General features: G+C 58.9%; 1 protein-coding gene and 1 non-coding gene across 2 annotated transcripts in view; both read left to right on the top strand.

Moving 5' to 3' along the window:
- The window catches only part of DPP9 (dipeptidyl peptidase 9), a 39,615-nt gene extending 19,663 nt beyond the window's left edge, over window positions 1–19,952 (top strand). The window contains exons 11-22 of the mRNA XM_032394436.1: window positions 1,004–1,104; window positions 2,376–2,553; window positions 2,723–2,885; window positions 6,132–6,211; window positions 9,290–9,442; window positions 9,911–10,046; window positions 11,656–11,801; window positions 12,774–12,920; window positions 13,818–13,970; window positions 14,629–14,771; window positions 16,342–16,453; window positions 19,164–19,952. Of these exons, the coding sequence (XP_032250327.1) occupies window positions 1,004–1,104; window positions 2,376–2,553; window positions 2,723–2,885; window positions 6,132–6,211; window positions 9,290–9,442; window positions 9,911–10,046; window positions 11,656–11,801; window positions 12,774–12,920; window positions 13,818–13,970; window positions 14,629–14,771; window positions 16,342–16,453; window positions 19,164–19,256 (1,605 nt within the window). The 3' untranslated portion in view covers window positions 19,257–19,952. The remainder of the gene's footprint in view (window positions 1–1,003; window positions 1,105–2,375; window positions 2,554–2,722; window positions 2,886–6,131; window positions 6,212–9,289; window positions 9,443–9,910; window positions 10,047–11,655; window positions 11,802–12,773; window positions 12,921–13,817; window positions 13,971–14,628; window positions 14,772–16,341; window positions 16,454–19,163) is intronic.
- LOC116625964 lies at window positions 5,413–5,514 on the top strand. Its single transcript, XR_004298143.1, has one exon. It is a non-coding gene; the product is annotated as a U6 spliceosomal RNA (small nuclear RNA).
- Window positions 19,953–19,958: the final 6 nt, after the last annotated feature.

The raw sequence follows: 19,958 nt of genomic DNA, 5'->3' as shown, positions 1-19,958 counted from the left end.
TGACCGAGAAAGGTGCTGGGCCTCAGAAGGGAAATACCCACACGCCAGAGGTTAGAGCACTCAGACAAGCTGAGGACGCTCTTGCACATTTCTGTCAGAATGACTTTTTGTTTGAGGTTTCAACAAAAAGCATTAGATATCCTTATTTTCATGATTTGGGGGCTTAGGTCTTGGTTTTGGAATGATAAGGCCCTAACCAAACCCCTCCTCCACTCTTTACCCAAATGTTCTGGCAGATTGTACACACACCTGACATTAGGTGGCTTTGCTGAGCCCCTCCCAGCTGTTTGAAGTGGTGCCTGGCCCGTCAGACAAGCAGGGTCCTGAGTGGCCGTGGGTGGCGCCAGCTGGGGACCGGGCAGCAGGGGGATGTGGGGGTGGGGGCCATGCTGAGGCCCTGCCTGCCTTTCTCCCGTCGGCCCTCTGGAGGCCATGCCACCCTGAGCCCCCTAGGAAGCTGCAGTGGCCGCAAGTCGTGTTGCCCAGGGCCACCCGGCTCTGCAGCGACAGTCCAGACCAGAGCCCTCGGGTTCCAGCCCACAAGCTGTCATAACCAAGTACCACATCCTGGGGGCTTAAACAACAGAAGTGTATCGTCTCCCAGCTCGGGAGGCTGAAAGTCTGGTAGGAAGGTGTGGGCAGGGCTGGCTCCTTGCGAGGCCGTGAAGGAGAATCTGTTCCGGGCCCCTCTCCTTGCCTTGTAGATGGCTGCCTTCTCCCTGCGCTTTGCCACAAGGCATCTCTGCCCCTCTGGCCCTGGGATCCACACTTCATAAGGCGACCACCCCCTTTTTTGGATTGGGACCACCCTATTCCAGTACCACCTTAACTGATGACACCGGCAACCACCCTGTTTCCGAATCTGGCCCCATTTGGGGGCACCAGGAGTCAGGACTCCGACATAGGGGTCCGGGGGACACCGTGTCTGCTGCGGAAGCGCCCGTCTCCTCCTGGGCAGCATATGGTCAGGCCAGAGTGTGACCCGAGTCTGCTTTCCCTTTAGGTCGTGGCGACCCAGGAGAAGGAGCTGGTGCAGCCCTTTAGCGCGCTCTTCCCCAGGGTGGAGTACATCGCCAGGGCCGGGTGGACCCGGGACGGCAAGCAGTGAGTGTCAGCAGGACACAGAGGGCTCTCCTTGTCACTCCTTGTCACTCACGTGGTAACCCTCCTGCCACGATGAGGACAAACCTCTCTAAACGGGGCCCCAGACTGCTGCCCGCAGGCCAGATTGGGCCTGACGCCCGTTTTCTTTCAGCCCATGAGCCGGGAACAGCTTTCGTGCTTCTGAATGATCAGGGGTTAAAAAAAAAAAAAAACAACCCTAAAGGAGGAGAGTATTTCATCACACATGAAAGTGAGCCGAACGCCATGTTTCAGTGTCTATAAATCAGGTTTTATGGGCACATGGCCACACTCCTCTGTGTACGGATCGGCTGTAGCGGCTTTCACGCTAGGTCGGCAGGGCGGGCCCAGAGAGACTGTGTGGCCCACAAAGCGGAGCTGTCTACCTGCTGGCTCTTTGCTAGACAGTTTGCTCCTCCAGCTCCACACACTCATCCCAGAGCCTGGACGGAGGCCCCATGCCTTTGGTGGGCCACAGCCTCCGGTGGACACGCACGTCCCTGTGGCGTCACTCGCTGGTTTGGTCTCCGTTGTTGTCTCCATGCAGAGATCCAGTTTTCCCACCTACAGTACTAACAGGCCTCAAGCACGTTGTCCATTTACAGTTAGAAAAGATAACAGACAGGTTTTTTTCAGTTTTTCAAAGTTCTGTTTCAAAGGAGTTGTTTTGAGGACAGAACATAATGACAAAAGAGCTCCCAAACAGGATTTTTTTTTTTTTTTAAGTAATCCCTACACTAGTGTGGTGCTCAAACTCATGACCCTGAGATCAAGAGTCGCACTCTCCCTGACTGAGCCAGCCGGGCGCCCCTCCCCCCCCACCAACAGGATTTTTTTTTTAAGTTGCTGTTTGCTTCCATCCTAAGTCCTTAAGGACTCATGTTGTTCAACAGAATAAACGATTTATTCCCCCCAAAAATAAAGAAAGAACATTGTTCGTACAGAGCAAAACAGGAAGTAAAGAATCGTGTACGTGGCAGAAATCGCAAACGTTTTTGAAATGCCGCTCTAAGGTCTAAAGACACAAGATGTTTCCAAACTAGTTGGGTTATAGAGGTCTGTCACCCCTCTGGGCTCCCCTGAGGGCATGTGCTGGCCCGGAAACCGTTGTGTGCTACAGTCTTACTTGGTCAAGTGTAGACAATGTTGGCGAAGGAAGAATGGTTCTGGTCCCACGTAAGTTTGGGAAGGGAGGTGTCATCACCCGGCTGGGCCCTGAGGCCTTCAGCTTCTCTCTCCTCTTGCTTTCTCAGCGCCTGGGCTATGTTCCTGGATCGGCCCCAGCAGCGGCTTCAGCTCGTCCTGCTACCCCCAGCCCTGTTCATCCCCACTACCGAGAATGAGGAGGAGCGGATGGCCTTCGCCAGAGCAGTGCCCAGGAATGTCCAGCCGCATGTCGTGTATGAGGAGGTCACCGACGTGTGGATCAACGTAAGAGTGGGGAGCTGCCGGGTGTGCACCCGCCAGGGTCCCCAGATCCCCAGCAGAGCAGGGCCAGGGAGGGCGGGAGTCCCAGGGGGCTGGGTTTGTCCTCCACATGAGTCGAGCCAACTGTCAGAGCCCCGCCTTCTGATGCCTCCTCTCTCTTCTTCCCGGACAGGTTCATGATATCTTCTATCCCTTCCCCCAGTCAGAGGGAGAGGAGGAGCTCTGCTTCATCCGTGCCAACGAGTGCAAGACTGGCTTCTGCCACTTGTACAAAGTCACCGCCATCTTAAAGCCCAGTGGCTACGACTGGAGCGAGCCTCTCAGCCCTGGGGAAGGTGAGCAAAGCCTGACTAACACCACCGCTCACCCAGTCAGCCGTCTGTGGTTCAGTGCACTGCTTACTCACTGGCCCCGCCCTGTGACCAGTCCCATGAGGGAGGGTCAGGATGGAGAAAAAGCCAGCCTTTCCCGAACACCCTTCACGGCCTGGCAGGGGTTACTAGAGCCAGCTGTTCGTTCAGTCGGTGGTGTCTGTGTAGCACTTACTATGCTCCAGGCCTGTCTCACCCCAGCGGTTGGCACACCACAGCCACGGATCAAATCTGGCCCACCGCCTGTTTTTATAAATAAAGTTTTATTGGCACATGGTCACGCTCATTCATTTATGGAGTGTCTGTGGCTGATTTCGTGCCACCATGACAGAGTTGAGTAGTGTGACGGTGGTGTGACATGTATCTTGCAAAGCGGAAAATATTGGCTAGCTGGCCCTTTATAGGAAAAGTGGCCAACCGCTGCTCCAGGTGCCAGGGGTATAATTATAAAAACAGAAAGGAAAGTCCCTGCTCTTATGGAACTCTCTAGTGGAAGAGATGGGCAGTAATGCAAAAACAATCGAGAGTAATGTTCGTGGTGGCAGATGCAGCAGGATAAGAGGCTAGAGAGTGAGGGGCCTTCTTTCTAGCATGGGAGGTCAGGGATCATCTCTGGATCACGTGTTATGAAGCAGAGACCTGGAACAGGTGGCAGAGGCAGCCCCACAGATCCCAGGTTGAGGGCACAGCTTGTGCAAAGGTCCTGGGGCAGTAGCTGCCTGGTGTGTTGGAAGAGCAGTGAGGAGGCCCTTGTGGCTGGAGCAGAGTGAGTGAGGGGGAGAGATGGAGGAGGGGTGGACAGAGAGGGGATGAGGCAGGTCGTGTGGGGCGTTGGGAGCCTCAGGAAGGACTTGGGCTTTTACCATTGATCTTATATCAGTTTAAAGCCATTCCTAGGGTTGCTGTGTGGAGTACAACCTGAAGGGCAAGGAGAGGTGACAGGGTTGGGTCATGGCAGCAGGCTGGGCTAACGCAGGTAGATTTGATTCTGGATGAACTTTGATCTCTGAGTCACCACGGTGTGCTGGTGGATTAGATGTAGGGTCGGAGAGAGAGGAAAGGCACAGGAGCATGGAGGGTTTTTGGAGGGTCAGTGTGAGACAGAAAGACTATGGGAGGGGCAGTTTTAGGAGAGAAATGTCCATTTGGGGTTTGGAGGTATTCACGGTGCAGTGCCCAGGAGTGGCTGTGCTGTGTGGTCTGCGTGCCCGGAGTGCCAGCGAGCAGAACACATCTGCAGTGGGCATGTGGGTGTCCTCACAGATGGCCTCCCCGGCCTCGCAGCCTCAGGACAGGAGGGAGCACCACAGGCCGGTCTGGGCGGGGAAGCAGTGTGCGCTGAGAGCCAGCCCAGGGCCCCTCGGGCTCTCCCCCCCAGCTCTGCGGACCCTGAGCCAGCTTGTCCTCAGTGGGGGCATCCCGGGCTCTGCGGGGCTGAGCATTGCGCCCCTGACCCCCACCCACTGAGTGCCAGGAGCACCCACGATCGTGACGGCCCCAGATGTCCCCAGACATCGCCCAGTGTCCCCCAGGGCCGGATCACCCCAGGGGAGCCCCACAGTTCAGAGGCAGCCCACAAACAAGCCTGAGGCAGCGCCGCATGGGGCATGGAGACCGGAGAGAGCAAGGTGTCCAGGGGAGCCAAGCCGGGGGTCAGGAACAGGCGAAGCCACGAGCTGATGGGGGTCAAGTGAGACGGGGACAGAGGAGTGACTGCTGTCTCGGGGTGTTGTCACCACTGTCACCTGGGGTGTAACGCAGTCAGCACGGGCTGGCTAGGCCATCTCTGAGGTGGGTTTTCTGTGGCTGTCTTGGTGTTGTGCTTTCCCGTTTGTCTGTCTGTCTGACTTAGCCACCACCACCTAATCTCACTTCAGGAGACCTCACTTGGCACATCCTCATTCCAGGCTCTGGTGGTCGCTGGGTGGAGCTCACGGCAGGTGCCCTGGGGGCCCTCCAGCCTCTGTGGTGGGTGCACCAGGTTTCCCATCCACGCTGTGTGGGCCCACCTGCCCTCCAGCTTGCACTTCCCGTCACGTGGCTCAGGCCTGGTAGGCAACAATTGGACGGCCGAGAAGGCGAGACCTTGGTCACTTTGGACCAAAAGGCATGAGTTCTTTAAAGGCGCCATCAGCGGGCCTGGGGGAGAGGGAGGAGGGTCAGGAGCCTGGAGGACCAGCAGAAGCGGGGACGGCACTGGCAGGGGCAGTGTGTCCGGGCCACGCGAGGTGTCCTTCGCAGTGGAGGGTCCCTCAAGAGAGGGCCGAGCGGGTGTGGTTGGCAGCCCCTCCCGTGAGAGGTGCGGGCTTGCACCGGAAGGCTGCAAGGGGGGAGTGCGTGGCCGGCCGGCCGCTGGGCACACCGGGTCCTCCTGGAGGGGCGGGAGAATGGAGCAGAAGCAGGGCTCTTAACGGTGGCCACGTGCGGTTGTGCCCCCCACCCAGCACTTCTGTAGGCGCGACCAAGAACGGCACCATAAAGATTTGAATGAGTGTTGTCCTCAGCAGCACACACACTAGAACTGGAACGATACAGAGAAGAGTAGCGGGGCCTCTGTGCCGACATGCAAATTCGCGAAGCATTCCATGTTAAAAAAAAAAAAGATCTGAACGAGCGACCGATCGGCCGTGTCCAGCCTCCACGTGAGTGAGGGACACAGGAGGATCCCAGATTCAGCTGTGCCTAGAACAAAACAGCCATCACTTGTAAACTGTCTCAATAAATTTGTAACACACACCAGCAGGCATCCCGTAGTTATTCACCTAGCAGAAATTCAAAAGTGAGATCTGCCCCCCAAAATCCAAAAAATCTGTCATAAAAACTCAGCCGAGCTTTTGCTCAGCCAAAGCGTTTTAACCCAGATCTGGTTCTCCAGAATCCGAACATGTGCTAAGAGGTCACAGGTCGAGAGCCCGGAAGTTGATGGTTTGGCCTCTGCAGGGTTCTAAGATCAGGGCTTCCCATACAAACGCAGCTGTCCGGTTCTCCCTGGGAGATGCTGGAACCTGTACACAGCCCCCGTGGCCAGTGGGGGGGTCCCCGCTCCATCCCGCGTCGGAGGCTCAACCAGCTCACTCTCGTCTCCCACCTGGCCCTGCTTGCACGGGGCTCTGTGACAAGTTCGCTCAGGTGGAATTTGGCCTCAGGGCCTTTGAGTCCCCTTCACGGCTGCCTGGGGCCCCCTTCACCTCTTCCTTTCCTTACTTCCAGATGAATTTAAATGCCCCATCAAGGAGGAGATCGCGCTGACTAGCGGTGAATGGGAGGTTTTGGCAAGGCACGGCTCCAAGGTACCAGAATCTCTTTGCAACCCTCCCCACCCCCCCTGCACGCACGCCTGTATGCACACACGTGCCCAGACACGTGCGTACGCTCGCTCCAGCTTCCCTGCAGACCCCATGTGCCTGTGGCTCCTCTCTTCCCTCCTGGCTGCACTTGCCTCCTGCTCTGCTCCACTCAGCTCCATCCACTGCTCCAGCATGCCCAGGGCCACAGGGCTCTGGTTCTGGCCAGCTGGAGACAAGCCCAGTCCGGGTCGTGGGCGCTGCTCTGTGCACCTGTTGCATTCTGTTAGCCTTCTCCCGCTTATGAAACCACCTCTCCCTGGGAGAGCAGTTTACGGGACACTTTGCCTACGGTGGGATTGTCCTGCAGCTTCCAACCGGGGCCTGCCCCAATGTCTATCCCTGGGAGGTTTGGGGACAAAGATGCAGCTGCAGAGACAAGTACCTTCCACTCACCCAGATGCACCATCATAAAAACGTGGCAAGACTTGCCTCTGACCAAAGCTTCTTCACCAGGGTCCAGTTGTACAAAATTCCAAATTTTATGGAGAGAGCTCTTAGTCAGACTTCCTGGATCCCTACCTCACTCCAGCATAAATGCCTCCTGGACAAAAGACAGACATTAGAGATGTTAGCACGCATGCGTGCATTATAGAGCTGCTCACGCAGTGGGAAGTAGTGGTCAGTGCACACTTGAGTGAGCCCGAGAGGAGTGATACCGGTGCGTCCAGGTGGCACAGATACGGGCGTTGGTGATAGCATGACCACACCTGACGGAATGCCCGGTCACTGACCTGGAAAGACGTCCTTGTAGATTGTTGGAACAGAAGCAAGGTGTAAGATGTCACATTTCACCACCTATTTGTGAGGCAAGTCGGAGGGTCGGGTACCAAAAGGTTAAAGGTTGCTTCCTCATTTACTGTGGTTGATTCTTGCTAAGAGGCACCCCTGGGCTCCCAGCCTAGCCCTGCCCCTCAGTGCTGGGTGCTTACACTCCCGTTCGCCATCTGTAAGATGGGACCCTCAGGGAGCTCTGATCTGCTCATCTTTATGGCAGAGTCTCTCCCCCTCAGCACTGCCCACATCAGAGCGTCCTGGGCACTATGGGACATCAGCAGCCTCCCCGGCCCATCCATCCCAGGTGTGACAACCACAGATGTCCCCGGCGGGGGGGGGGGGGGGGTTGCCGGGCAGGACCGCCCCGATGAGGACCCTGCTTTAAAGTAACCCAAAGCCCCCAGCATAGCGTCTGGCGTACCTGCCAGCCCGAGTTCTCCCCTTTCTCCATCGCTGTGGGCCTTGCGGCACTTGCACGCCTGGGTTTTTACCCAGATGTTTAAAAAAAAAAAAAAGCCACAGCAGCATTTTATTTTATTTTTACTTTTTTTTTTTTTTTTTTAAGATTTTATTTATTTATTTGACAGAGAGAGACACAGCGAGAGAGGGAACACAAGCAGGGGGAGTGGGAGAGCGAGAAGCAGGCTTCCCGCAGAGCAGGGAGCCTGATGCGGGGCTCGATCCCAGGACCCTGGGATCATGACCTGAGCCGAAGGCAGACGCTTAACGACTGAGCCACCCAGGCGCCCCTTTTTATTTTTACTCTTAACTGAAGTCTCGTTGACAACACAGCAGCATGTTAAAGGTTACAAAGGGAAGGACTGGCTTCTCACGTCCCCTCCGGAGGCCGTGCGTGCTGGCAGGGCGCAGCTCTGAGCCGCCTGCACTATTTAGGGGCCTTGGGGGGTCCAGGTGCCCCGGGAGCGCCTCCTTCGGTGTGTGCACCTTCTCACGTGGTCCTGGTGACAAAACTGGCAAGTGACTGCGTGTGGTGGGGGTTTCCCAGCGACATTCTCTGTTTCTAGAAAACCTGCATTTATTTTAAAAGGACGGCAGCAAGGGATACATCAGTGTTTGTTGTACAAACTGAACTGTTCTAAGTAACCCTACGTTAGGGATCCCCTCACTCCTCACCCCACCCAGGCTCCCGAAGCCTCATCCCCTCGGAGGTGGCCGACCGCAGCGAAAATCCCGGCAGAGCATTTTTGTATGCACACATCTCCACAGGACATTGGGGGTTTTTGTTTTGTTCTTCAAAGATTTATTTAAGTCATCTCTGCACCCAGCATGGAGCTCAAACCCATGACCCCAAGATCAGGAGTTGCATGCTCCTCCAACTGAGCCAGCCGGGCGCCCCTCCATAGGACATTGTTTTAGGGGATTTGAAGGGGTTGGGTTTTTTTTTAGAAAATATGGTTTTATGTGGCTGCAGAGAAGTGTGCCATAATTTTGAAACCAGTTTGTCTTTTTGGACATTCAAGTCCGCCTTTTTTTAATATTAAGAACACAGCGTGTTTGTCCTTCCACTTAAAGTCACCACTCGAGCGAAGCCCTCAGGAACAGTTCCCTGGAGCATAATGCTGCATCAGAGAACACTCCTTCTTTAAGTGTTTTACCTCCGTGTTCCCAGGTCGGCCCCAGAAAGGCAGTGAGTGGCTCTTCCAGTCCCCAGAGCAGGGTTCCTTCCTGTTCTTCCCGAGGCCTCATCGCTAAACATCACACTGGGGTCTGATGGGGCTTCACCCAGGAAGCAGGTGCCGCTTCTTAGCCTTGAGCACCTGGGTCAGAGGGGTGGGCTGACCCCTTGGGGACCAGGCTGGGGGCTGATGGGCCCTTGGGCACAGGCCAGCCCCTCCCTCAGCCTCTGTCCTGGGCACTGTGCCCTCTGCTCTGCACTCGCAGCTCTGGGCATGCCCAGAAGGGGCTGTCTGGGGTTGGCGTTCCGATTTCAAGTCCTACCAGAGGACATGCGGTGAGCTCAGATTGCTGTCCCCTCCTGCCGCACCAGGTCTGCGAGGTGCTTCTTGCCCAGCTAGCTCTTTTCCAGCCGGTGGGCTAAAGCCAACTAGGGAGAGAACAGACGTCCCGGGCACAGAACTCTGGGCCCTCCCTGTGGGGGCAGGGAGAAGGGCCTGGGTCTCTCCGCTACACATCAGCCCCCTCCCTCAGCCACCGTGGGAGCAGAGGCGCGGGAAGTCCAAGGCCCGGCCTGGGGCTGCTTCACGAGGAGCCCCTGTGCCCCCACAGATCTGGGTCAACGAGGAGACGAAGCTGGTGTACTTTCAAGGTACAAAGGACACGCCCCTGGAGCACCACCTCTACGTGGTCAGCTATGAGTCGGCGGGCGAGATCGTGCGCCTTACCACACCCGGCTTCTCCCACAGCTGCTCCATGAGCCAGGTGGGCACTCCCTAGATGTGCCTGGCACCATTAAGGCACCCAGCCTTAGCCTGTCAGAATGATCTAGAATGTCAGGCAGTGAACGTGCCCAGGGCTACTTCCAGTCCAGGGCAAGCATTTGGTAGCAGTCCGCGGGCTGTAGAACCAGCAACGTGAGCAAGCTCTGGCATCAGAAGGATCTGGGTATGACCCTGGGTCGGTCAGTTACCACCAGGGAAGTGGCGGGGGTGGGGGGGTCCCTGGCCAGGGGACAGATTCCTCTTGGCCTCAGTTTGCTTATCTGTGAAATGGGGGTGATGGTAATAGCACCCACCTCATGGGAGTGGAAGAGTTTTAAAGTTTAAACAAGCGAGCACACAGGGCAGAGACAGTAAGTGGGTTGTGACGGGGGCAGAGGGAGCCAAAGCGGACTGGGAGGTCGGGAAGGACACGCGTCATGCAGTGCTCAGCGCCCCGTCCTGCCTACAGAACTTCGACATGTTCATCAGCCACTACAGCAGCGTGAGCACCCCGCCCTGCGTGCACGTCTATAAGCTGAGCGGCCCCGACGATGACCCTCTGCACAAGCAGCCCCACTTCTGGGCCAGCATGATGGAGGCGGCCAGTGAGTAGCCCCACATCCCTGGAGACCTGACCAAGTCTCCCCCGCCATCCCCGGCAGCCTCGGCTTGCCTGTCTGTAGAATGAGATGCGGCCCTGTTAAATAACACTGGCGAGAGGGGGCTGTTCTGGCAGCTTCAAAGCAGCAAGTGGCCCGGGGGCCCCAAGAGCTCATCACTGGGCATTACCAGCGGCCCCACCTGTCCTGTGGGCCCTGCCCCCTGGGCCTGTCTCTAACTTCTGCTCTGTGGTTAGGGACAGCACGGCACAGAGTGACCAGCTGCCAGACATGGGGCGTCGCCACGTGGGGCGTTCTCATCCTTGGGTGGCTGTCTCCAGGGGCATCTGTGCAGGGCACACATCCCGATACCTTTGTTTGTGGAAGGAGCTGGGGCGTCAGGCAGGAGCGTAGCCTCGGGGAACAGAGGCAACTTTCCAGTTTGCCCAAGAGCCTGAAGGGTGGCCGGAACTCTGCTCAGGTGGCCCCAGATTCATTGCTGGCTGCAGAACCATAGGCAAGTCAGTCAGTCTCCCTCAAATGTGTCCTTCTCTATGAAACGGGTCTCACGGCAGGCAGTCTGTAGGATGAAAACCGAACACTCTGGACAGCGCCTAGCCCACGGCAATCACAGACTAAAAAGGACGCCCTTCCCTGACCCCAGATTTGCCACTTGCTAGATTTCCAGAACATTCTAGGAAATAAGAATGCCTGGCGTTTGTGGGGTGTCTGTGGGCTGGAAAGCATCTTGTTACATCGTCACCCTCTGGGACCCAGTAGAAGTCTCCAGCCAGTAGCTCACTCAGTCTGTGACTCTCCCCACATCACTGCAGGACCTGATAGAGCAGGAACCCTGGGCCCGTGTTACAGATGAAACCAAGGGAAGGGTGGGTCCTACCAAGACACCCAGCACAGCAAGGGGGACAGCAGTGGGAAGTCCTGGGTCCTGGTGCCCAGCCCTGGGCTTGCCGGCAGGTGGACTGAGGCACCACGTCCGGAAATTCCCAGTCTTGCCATGTTTGTAGCCCACCTCCATGAGAAGTGGGCAAACACGGCCTATGCACCAAGCCCGGCCACTCCCGGTCACTTAGGGACTGTCCACGGCCACACTGGGGCCGAGACAGCCAAGCCGTGGAGTTAAGACGCAGAGACAGAAGTACCCACCGTCTGACCCTTTACAGAACTTATGTGACAATTGACTTATTTCCTTTTTAAATTGACTTCCTCTATTTATCTAAATAAATTTTCAAGGTAATCATAAAGAAAGATGTTTGCCTCACTGTCATGATTGGAAAACCAGTGGTGCTTGGCAAAGGTGAAAATCAGAGGCAGACGATAGCAGAGGCGTGGCCACCCCCATAGGAGATCACATCAGCAAGTGTCGGGGGGGCTGTGGGGGACCGCAGCCTGCCGCACGCACACTCATGGGACCAAGGGTCCTTTGTGGCCCTTGGATCCTGATTCAAACCATCAGGAAGCACAGAAGACAGGGTGCCGCCCGTCCTCCCTCCACAGCCGAGGGCCAGGCAGTGAGTGGCTCCTGGGCTTCATTCAGCCAGATGTGCTTCCCTGGCGCCCTCCGGCCCGAAAAGCCACAGCCGCTCTGTCTCTGCAGGCTGCCCCCCGGATTACGTGCCCCCGGAAATCTTCCATTTCCACACGCGGTCAGACGTGCGGCTCTACGGCATGATCTACAAGCCCCACGCTGTGCAGCCAGGGAAGAAGCACCCCACTGTCCTCTTTGTGTATGGAGGCCCCCAGGTGCGTGTCAGCCCTGCTCCCTACACCCCCTTCCTTCACACCAGGACTTGGGTGCCAGCTAGGCCAGAAGGAGGGTTCCTGCAAGGGGGCCACAGCCCCACTGACCACACAGGGTTCTTGGGGGCCCTTGCTCCCCTGCCTCTGGGTCTCTGTACACCCCACCCTCTCATACAACTCCCTGCCCCTTTCACCTGCTGATGCTCCCTTGTCCCTCTGGGAAACCCCCCCAGCCTCCAGGTGTCTGTCTGGCCCACCTGCCCAGCAGTGACCCACTGTCACCCCTGGTCACCTACTTGGGGATAGAGGTGGCCCTGGGCCCTGGGCCCAGTTCTCTGAGAAGGGGACAAGACAGGTCCAGGCAGGCAGATGGGCATTGGGGTCCATCTAAGATGGCAGTTTCTCACCTGGGGTTATTCTGTCCCCCAGGGAACACTTGGTGATGTCCAGGGACATTTGTAGTCATCACAGCTATGGTGGGGGCCTGGGACAGTCAACGCCCTGCAGTACCTGACATGGCCCTCCCATGGCAGAGACTGACAAAGCTCCAAACATCAGTAGCGCCAAAGTGAGGAACTGGGTTAAGTCAAGTTACTCCGAGGACACCACCAGTTTTTGTCTGTTTTTAGAGAAAACTGCAGGTAGAAAGGGGGCAGAATGTGGCTGAAAAAATCAGGGAGTGATTCCAGGGTAGGGCCGCGGCAGAGGTCCCGGCTGAGGAGGGAGCCCGTCCTAAGCACAAGCCTGGTGCAGAGTGGGCCCCTGCCTGACCCTCTACTCCCCCGTGGCTAGAACCCTTCCAGAGCCATCTGCAGCCTCCACAGTAAAGTGCAGGAGCTTTGATGAGGCTGTAAGACCCCCGGCCCCATCCCTCTGGCCCCTGGCCCATCCAGCCCCTCCTGCCTGGTGTCTCACACTGGATTCCTTGCCACTTGTCCTAAAGCTCCACGTCCCCTCCTTGCTCTCCCGTCACAGGTGCAGCTGGTGAATAACTCCTTCAAAGGAATCAAGTATTTGCGGCTCAACACACTGGCGTCCCTGGGCTACGCCGTGGTCGTGATCGATGGCAGGGGCTCGTGTCAGCGAGGGCTTCGGTTCGAAGGGGCCCTGAAAAACCAAATGGTAACATCACTCCACAGTTTCTCTGGGTCTTTCCTGTGTGGTGAGGGCAGCCCTGGGGATCGGGGGCAGCTCTGGAACACCTCCTCAGGGCCAGTCCCGGCCAGGATGCCAGGCATAAAAGTAGGGCAGCCTTTCGGAACCAAGGAGAATGTCCACTCTGATGCTGTGCTCTGAGCCACACCCCATGGGGAGACAGGTGTCTACACATCCCACCTGGTGCCTGAGGCCCAGATGAGCCAAACATTTCAGTATGGGCCCCGTCAGCAGGAAGTCCCAAGGGCTGGAACAGACAGGGACTGGTGGCTATAGAAGTGGTGCTAATGGTGGTGATGGTTGTGGTGGTGAGGATGGAGAAGATGGTGGTGAGGATGGTGGTGCGGATGGAGACGGTGACGGTGGCGGAGGTGATGAGGATGGAGCTGATGGTGCTCATGGTGGGAATAGTGGTGGTGGTGATGAAGATGGAGATGATGGTGGTGATGGTGGGAATGATGGTGGTGATGGTGGGGAGGATGGCGGTGGTGGCGATGAGGATGAAGACGGTAATAACACCCGCTGTTCATCGAGCCTCAGCCTGTGCCAGGCCTCTGAGTGCAGGACACTCACCACCTCGCCCACTGTAAAGTGGCCCCGTTCAAGTGGACGTCCTATTTTAGGGATGAGGAAACTGAGGCCCAGAAGGGGAGATGTGACTTTCTCCGGGTCAGCCAGGAGGTGGCAGGGTGGGGTTGGTGCCCGGCCCGACTGACCACCGCCCCCCGAGAGCAGGTTGGAACAGGGTCTGGAGAGAGGGGGAGCTTCCCGAGAGCTGCTTCTGGTCCACGAGGGACAGAGGTGGGACAGCAGGGCGCACACACGGAAGGAGCCCTCTGAGAGGTGCCCGGCCTCGTCCCTCAGGGCCAGGTGGAGATCGAGGACCAGGTGGAGGGCTTGCAGTTTGTGGCCGAGAAGTACGGCTTCATCGACCTGAGCCGAGTTGCCATCCACGGGTGGTCGTACGGAGGCTTCCTCTCGCTCATGGGGCTGATCCATAAGCCCCAAGTGTTCAAGGTGGGTCCCGCCCCGTCCCCCTCCTGGTTGCGGGCACCCGCCTGTGCCCCTCGGAGCCCGCCCCCCCGGAGAGGCATCTCGGCAGGGGCCTTGCCACGTGGCTGTTTCTCCCCGCAGCAGCCCCGTGGGGCCGAGCCCCCCTCCTCATTGCCCGCCACTGCTGACCCCAGGATGGCATCCGGCTGCACAAAACCCCGCCAGCAGCTCTCTGTGGGAGGCTGAGCCCGGGACCCCGGCCTCGGATGGGCAGAGGTGGGGCATGGTGTGAAGAGCGTCGGGGGAGGGGCCCCCAGGCCGGCGGCACTGTCAGGGCACCGCGGGGCGGCGATGAGGAGGAGGAGGCAGGAAGGCAGTGGGACCAGGGAGGGGCCGATCCCGGCCTGAACGCCCTCGTTCAGCTCACCCGCCCTCCCTCGACAACGCACGATCCACGGGGGACACACGGTCTGAGGGCCCCTCCCCTGCCAGCCCCCCCGTGTGCATGCCCGCTCCTCACATCCTTCGGGGGAGGCCCCAGGGCAGCCGGCAGGCAAGCGAGGGCTCCTGAGACCTGACCCGTGTGTGTGTGTGTCTCTCTCTCCTCTCCTCTCCCTCTGCTTCTCTCTCTCTCTCCCCGTCTCTGTCTCCCTGACCCCGCTCTGTCCACTGTGGCCCTCAGGTGGCCATCGCGGGCGCCCCGGTCACCGTCTGGATGGCGTATGACACAGGGTACACCGAGCGCTACATGGATGTCCCAGAGAACAACCAGCTTGGCTACGAGGCGGGCTCTGTAGCTCTGCACGTGGAGAAGCTGCCCAATGAGTAAGGCCCCCACCCGCCCCAGCCTTCCGGGTCGCCGCGGCCCCCATTTCTCTCCCGCCACCCCTCCCTGGCCCCGCTGTTTCTGTCCGGGATGCCCCCCTCCCCCCGGGGCCGGCTGTCGGCGAGGCTGGGCGTCTGCGGCGCCCCCCGCATCGGCGTTGTACTCCTGTGGGCTCCGCACCTCCCTCTCTGCGGCCGCCTCACACCCCCTGAGGCCTTCCCTTCTCGCTGCTCCTCACAGAAGCAGGCCAACACCAGGCTGCCCTGTGAGGGAGGAGGCCTTGGCCCTGCCCTCAGAATGATGGAAAGAAGGCTCTAGAGTCACACTGCTTGGCACACGCAGGCTTCCCTCACTCCCCAAGCACGTGTCCAGCTGTGGGGCCATCGGTTGGTCTTGAATCCGATCAGCCTCAGTTTTGTGGGATTTGACATGCGGTGGTTCGGGACACAGGTCCACATGGTTGTAACATCCGGGGCCGTGGGACCAGCTTAGGCATACCATGTCATGCTTCGGTATCTGCCTCTTTCTCTGGGGGGGAAATGGTGTTGCCGCCCTCTGGTGTGGCTCCCTCTGGTGAACGACTTCCCTGGGCCCACGCCTTTCGTGCTAGGCTCTCGATGCAGGCCGACCCCGCCTGGGCCCCTCTCCTGGTGAGGCTGCTCTCCGTGGTCTGGAGTGTGGCCCAGGCTCCCTGGGGACAGCCAAGCTCGAAACCCAGTGCTCTGGGCTGTGCCGTCCAGTCCGGGAGCCGGCAGCCCTATGTGGCCCCTGAATTTCAGTTCACGTTGGTTCACCGCCGCTGACAGAATATCTCCGTCGAGACAGACAGACTGTGTGGTGGTTGTCAGGGGGCCAGGGGAGACTGCTAATGTCGGGGGGCTCTGCTGGAACCAGACAGACGCAGTGGTCCACAACATTGTGAATCCACCAAATGCCCCTGAATCGTTCAGTTTGAAATGAGGGGTTTTTAGGTTATGCGAATTTCACTTCAATAAATTATTTTTAAAAATCAAACTTATAGGGGTGCCTGGGTGGCTCAGTCGGTTAAGTGTCCGACTCTTGATTTCGGCTCAGGTCGTGATCCTCAGGGTCGTGAGATCGAGCCCTGCGTGGGGCTCGACACTGGGCATAGAGCCTGCTCAAGGCTCTCTCCCTCTCCCTCTGCCCTCCCCATCCTTGCCTGCGTTGCACTCTCTCTTAAAAAAAAAAAAATCTAATTTTTAAAAACTACAGTTCCTCGGCCACTCTTCCCACATTTTAAGTGCTCAGTAGCCACATGTGGTGATGATTGTGGTGACTGCATTGGGTGGGGCAGGGCTAGAACATTCCTTCATCCCACAGTGCCATGGGGCAGCTCTGCTCTAGAAGCTTCCCTGTGGCTCAGGGTATACCACGCACAGCGCGCCCACCCGCCACTCCCCTCCTTGCCTGTAAGTGAGGGAGTCCCCAGACCTGCTTGTCGCACCCCCAGCTTTCAGGCTTTCGGTTCTGCCACCGCGGGCTGCGGAGCTGGTGCTGGGCGGGAGCAGAGGGTCCCTCCTCAGACCCTCACCCAACCTTGTCTTCCAGGCCCAACCGCCTGCTCATCCTGCATGGCTTCCTGGATGAGAATGTGCACTTTTTCCACACAAACTTCCTCGTCTCCCAGCTGATCCGAGCCGGAAAACCTTACCAGCTCCAGGTGGGTGGCGCCTCCCCAGGAGCCCGCGGGGTGGGCAGGGCAGAGTCACTTGCCGCTGCGCTGGCCCCCAAGGCAGGGCTCCCCCCACCAGCTGCCTCCACCCCTCCCCGAGCCCCCCATGGCCCCACATCCAGTCAGCAATCATGGACTGATCACTGGTGGTGCCCTCGACAGCGGGCACCCTGAGGGGACAGGCCAGCACACCCCTGCAGCTCAGCCTGGTGGAGGCAGGTCAGGGTTACGGAAATTATCGCGCCCACGCCATTTTACCTTAAACCAAGGAATTTGCCTGGAAGGAAGGTACAGGGCGCTGAAAGCATCTCTGGGTGACTGGGATCAGAGAAGAGTTCCCTGGAGGAGGTGACATTGAAGGATGCTGGAGAGTAGAGGTGTGGGAGACTGGGGGGTTGGACACCAGGCACGGGAAAGTGTCGGGGGCCTCTCCTGGGACTGGAGACCAGGGTGGATGGAGTAAGCGGGAGAGGAGTTGGGGGCAAAGGCGGGGCGATGGGCAGGGTGCCACCAGCTCGGGCGAGGGGTGGGGTGTTGGGCAAGGCGTGTGGCTTCCGCCATAAGGGGGTGGGTCTTGTCAGTGAGAAGTGGGGCCTTGGTGAAGAGTCAGGCTTCCCAGAGGGTAGGGGTTGGAGGTGAGGGGTGGGGCGTTGGTGGCGAAGGGCAGGGCTTCAGCGGTGGGGGCGGGGCCTCGCCTGGATTTCCTTCAAAGGGTGAGGTGTGTGGGCCTGCCTCCTTTGGGACACCCTCTAGACAGGGGCCCACGGGAGCCAGTGGGACGTGAGCCATAGTCAGTCGTCCTAGCAGGAAAGGGGCCGGCCAAGCGAGAGAGGCAGGTTTTATCACGTGCTGCCAACCCCTGTGTTTCTGCCTCCCAGAAGCCTCCACACGCTCTGTCCTCAGGGGAGTGCCATGTTGCCATTGGACAGATGGAGAAACTGAGGGTCGCAGGGGAGGAGGGACAGGCCTCAGGGACCTGTGGCTGAGCATGCCTTTCCAGACAGGGCAGGAGGGAGGACATGCTCCTCGCAAACAGGCCAGGGGCAACTGCAGATCAGGGTGAGGCAGGGTGGCATGGAACCTCACACAGCCCTGATGAGCATGAAATCCTGCTCCGCGGGTGGCCATAGGCTGTAGGTCCATTAACCTCGGGCCTTTCCTCCTCTCCTCGTCTGTGACATGGGCAGGATAACTCCTGCCTGCCAGTGAGGTTTCAAGGGCCAAATGGCTTCTCTTGGGAGAGCGTTTAGCACACAGGGTGGGCCTGGAGTCCTGGGCCCCTGCCTCCCCATGAGAAGTTGTGGGTGAGATGAGATACTCTGTTGGGGGTGGGAGCAGGGCTGCGTGTGAGGAAGGTGGGGTGGACCCCGCCTTTTGTTTCAGGCACCCTGGAGCAGATGGACTGGGAAGCTGGTGGTCCCCGGTCCTCCTTGTTCACACATCACACTGTAGACCAGGCCCTGGCCTGAGGGCTGAGAGCACAGCAGGGAACTACACAGACTTGCTCCCTGCCCTCACAGCCAAAAGGAGGAAGAAGTAACCAGGCAGCCAGACCCAGGGTGGTGTGAAAGGTCTGTCCCTGGCAGTGCTGGTGCCCAAAGTGGGGAGAAGTGAGGTCCTGCAGCAGGAGACAGGGTCTTGATGCCAGACTGGCAAGTCCTTGCAGGGCTCTGCGCTGGGGACTGTATGATTAGACTTGTGCTTCATCCAGGGATGGATTAAAGAAGGCAAGGGAGAAGGAGGAGAGACCTCTGGGCACTTGGATGTATTCCAGAGTAGTGAACTGAGGCAGTGGCTGTGGGCCTGGAGAGGAAGGAATGGTTTAGTTCACAAACCCATCTTGCTGGCAGGGAGAGGTGAGGAATGGGCCCCCTGGCCCTGGTACCAGCCAGCTCCACCCAGCTTGAGACTAGAGTTAGGTACTTTGGGAGAGTGTGCAGCAGGTTTCAAGCCCCCAGGGTCTATCTGAGACCTGCTAGGGTGCCAGAGTCCTCGTTTCATGGTCAGAGGCAAGACCTAAGCTGTCACTGTCACCCAAGGGCCTGGATGTCAGCTCAGCCAGGTCTCAAGGACTGGCCCTTGGCACCGACAAGTCACTGCTCCTCTCTGGGGATAATGCCCCCCTCGGTGGTGGAAGAGAACCCAGAAAACACACGACAGAGCCTGGGGTGGGAGGCCTGTCGTGGGAGCCATGGCATGTGCAGTCCTAACGTGGCCTTTTGGTCGAAAGCAAGTGGCTCCAGTGAACAGTACCAAAGGTCCCAAAGATTTGATGCACCGCCCCCTCCACTGAGGTGGGTTCGTTGCACCTCCCCAGGTTTGAGGGACAGCTCCTAGCTTGGGGGCAGAGAGGCAGTCTCTCAAATGTGCCATTCTGAATGTGCACGTGCTCTGTGTTTGAGAGACGAGCTTGGCCAGCCCTCGAAAAGACCCGGAGAGGTCCAGATTCTTCCTCCGGTTTTGGAGGCGGGTGGCTGCGGTCAGGGAGGTTGCCACTTGCCCAGAGGGCACAGCAAGCCAGTCGGGGGCAGAGAGGATTTGGAACTCAGGTCCATCAGTCCAGGGTGTCTGCTCTTTCCACCACCGCCCAGGAGCCGCCCTGAGCTGGGGCGGGGGGCCGGGTACAGGATGCCGGGCTGGCGACCGCCTGGGGCAGGGTCCCTCTGTGTCACCAGCCCTGCCTTCTCTGTCCACCCAGATCTACCCCAACGAGAGACACAGTATCCGCTGCCCGGAGTCCGGCGAGCACTATGAAGTCACGCTGCTGCACTTTCTACAGGAATACCTCTGAGCCCCCGTCGCCCGGGGCCTGCACATTCAGAGCACAAGTGACTTCGCCGTCGCCGCCGCCACTGGGGGAGCAGGCGGGAGGGCCCGAGGGGCCCCCGCAGACCCCGCGCGGCGCCGCCTCGCACCGCCCCCGCTGGACAGCCCCCCTCCGCCCGGAGCCTCCGCCTTGGCTGCCCCCACGCCTTTCTCCTTTTTGTAATGCTCCTGGGTTTTTTGCCGCTGCTTCTCGGTTGCCAGGACGGAGAGATGAGGCCCACGTCCAAGAAGCACTTCCTCAAGCCATCCCCTCCCCTCCACGGTGTCCGGGAGCTGGAGCCTCAACTCCACCGGGCACCCACACCGGGCGGGGCCCGGCCTCCTCCCCGCCCCGCCGCACACCGGCCGCTCGGAAGCATGCGTTTGCCTTTCCTTCCAGACCCGCCCACTTCATAGTGTTTTGTTTGGGGGGCCGTTTTTGATGATTATTTAAAAGACAAAGCAAAGGGTGCCTAAACCTAGAATGGGGTCCGCTGCCGGGCCGCGGAGTTCCACCCAGCCAGCACCCGCGGGGGGGGGCGGGGGTGGAGGGTGCTTCTTCCAAGCCCGGCGGGGGAGTGGTGCGCAGCGGGCCGGGAGCCTCCCGCCCTCCCGGAGCTCTCAGGCCGGCTCTGAAGCAAGCGCGCGGCCCCGCTCTCCGCCGGGCACTGTGCGCGCGGCCCCGCTC

The sequence above is a fragment of the Phoca vitulina genome, unplaced genomic scaffold (genome assembly GCF_004348235.1).
Source record: "Phoca vitulina isolate PV1807 unplaced genomic scaffold, GSC_HSeal_1.0 scaffold81, whole genome shotgun sequence".
Classification (NCBI taxonomy): domain Eukaryota; kingdom Metazoa; phylum Chordata; class Mammalia; order Carnivora; family Phocidae; genus Phoca; species Phoca vitulina.
The sequence above is the reverse complement of the archived record's forward strand: the minus strand, read 5'-3'. Positions and strand labels throughout refer to the sequence as shown.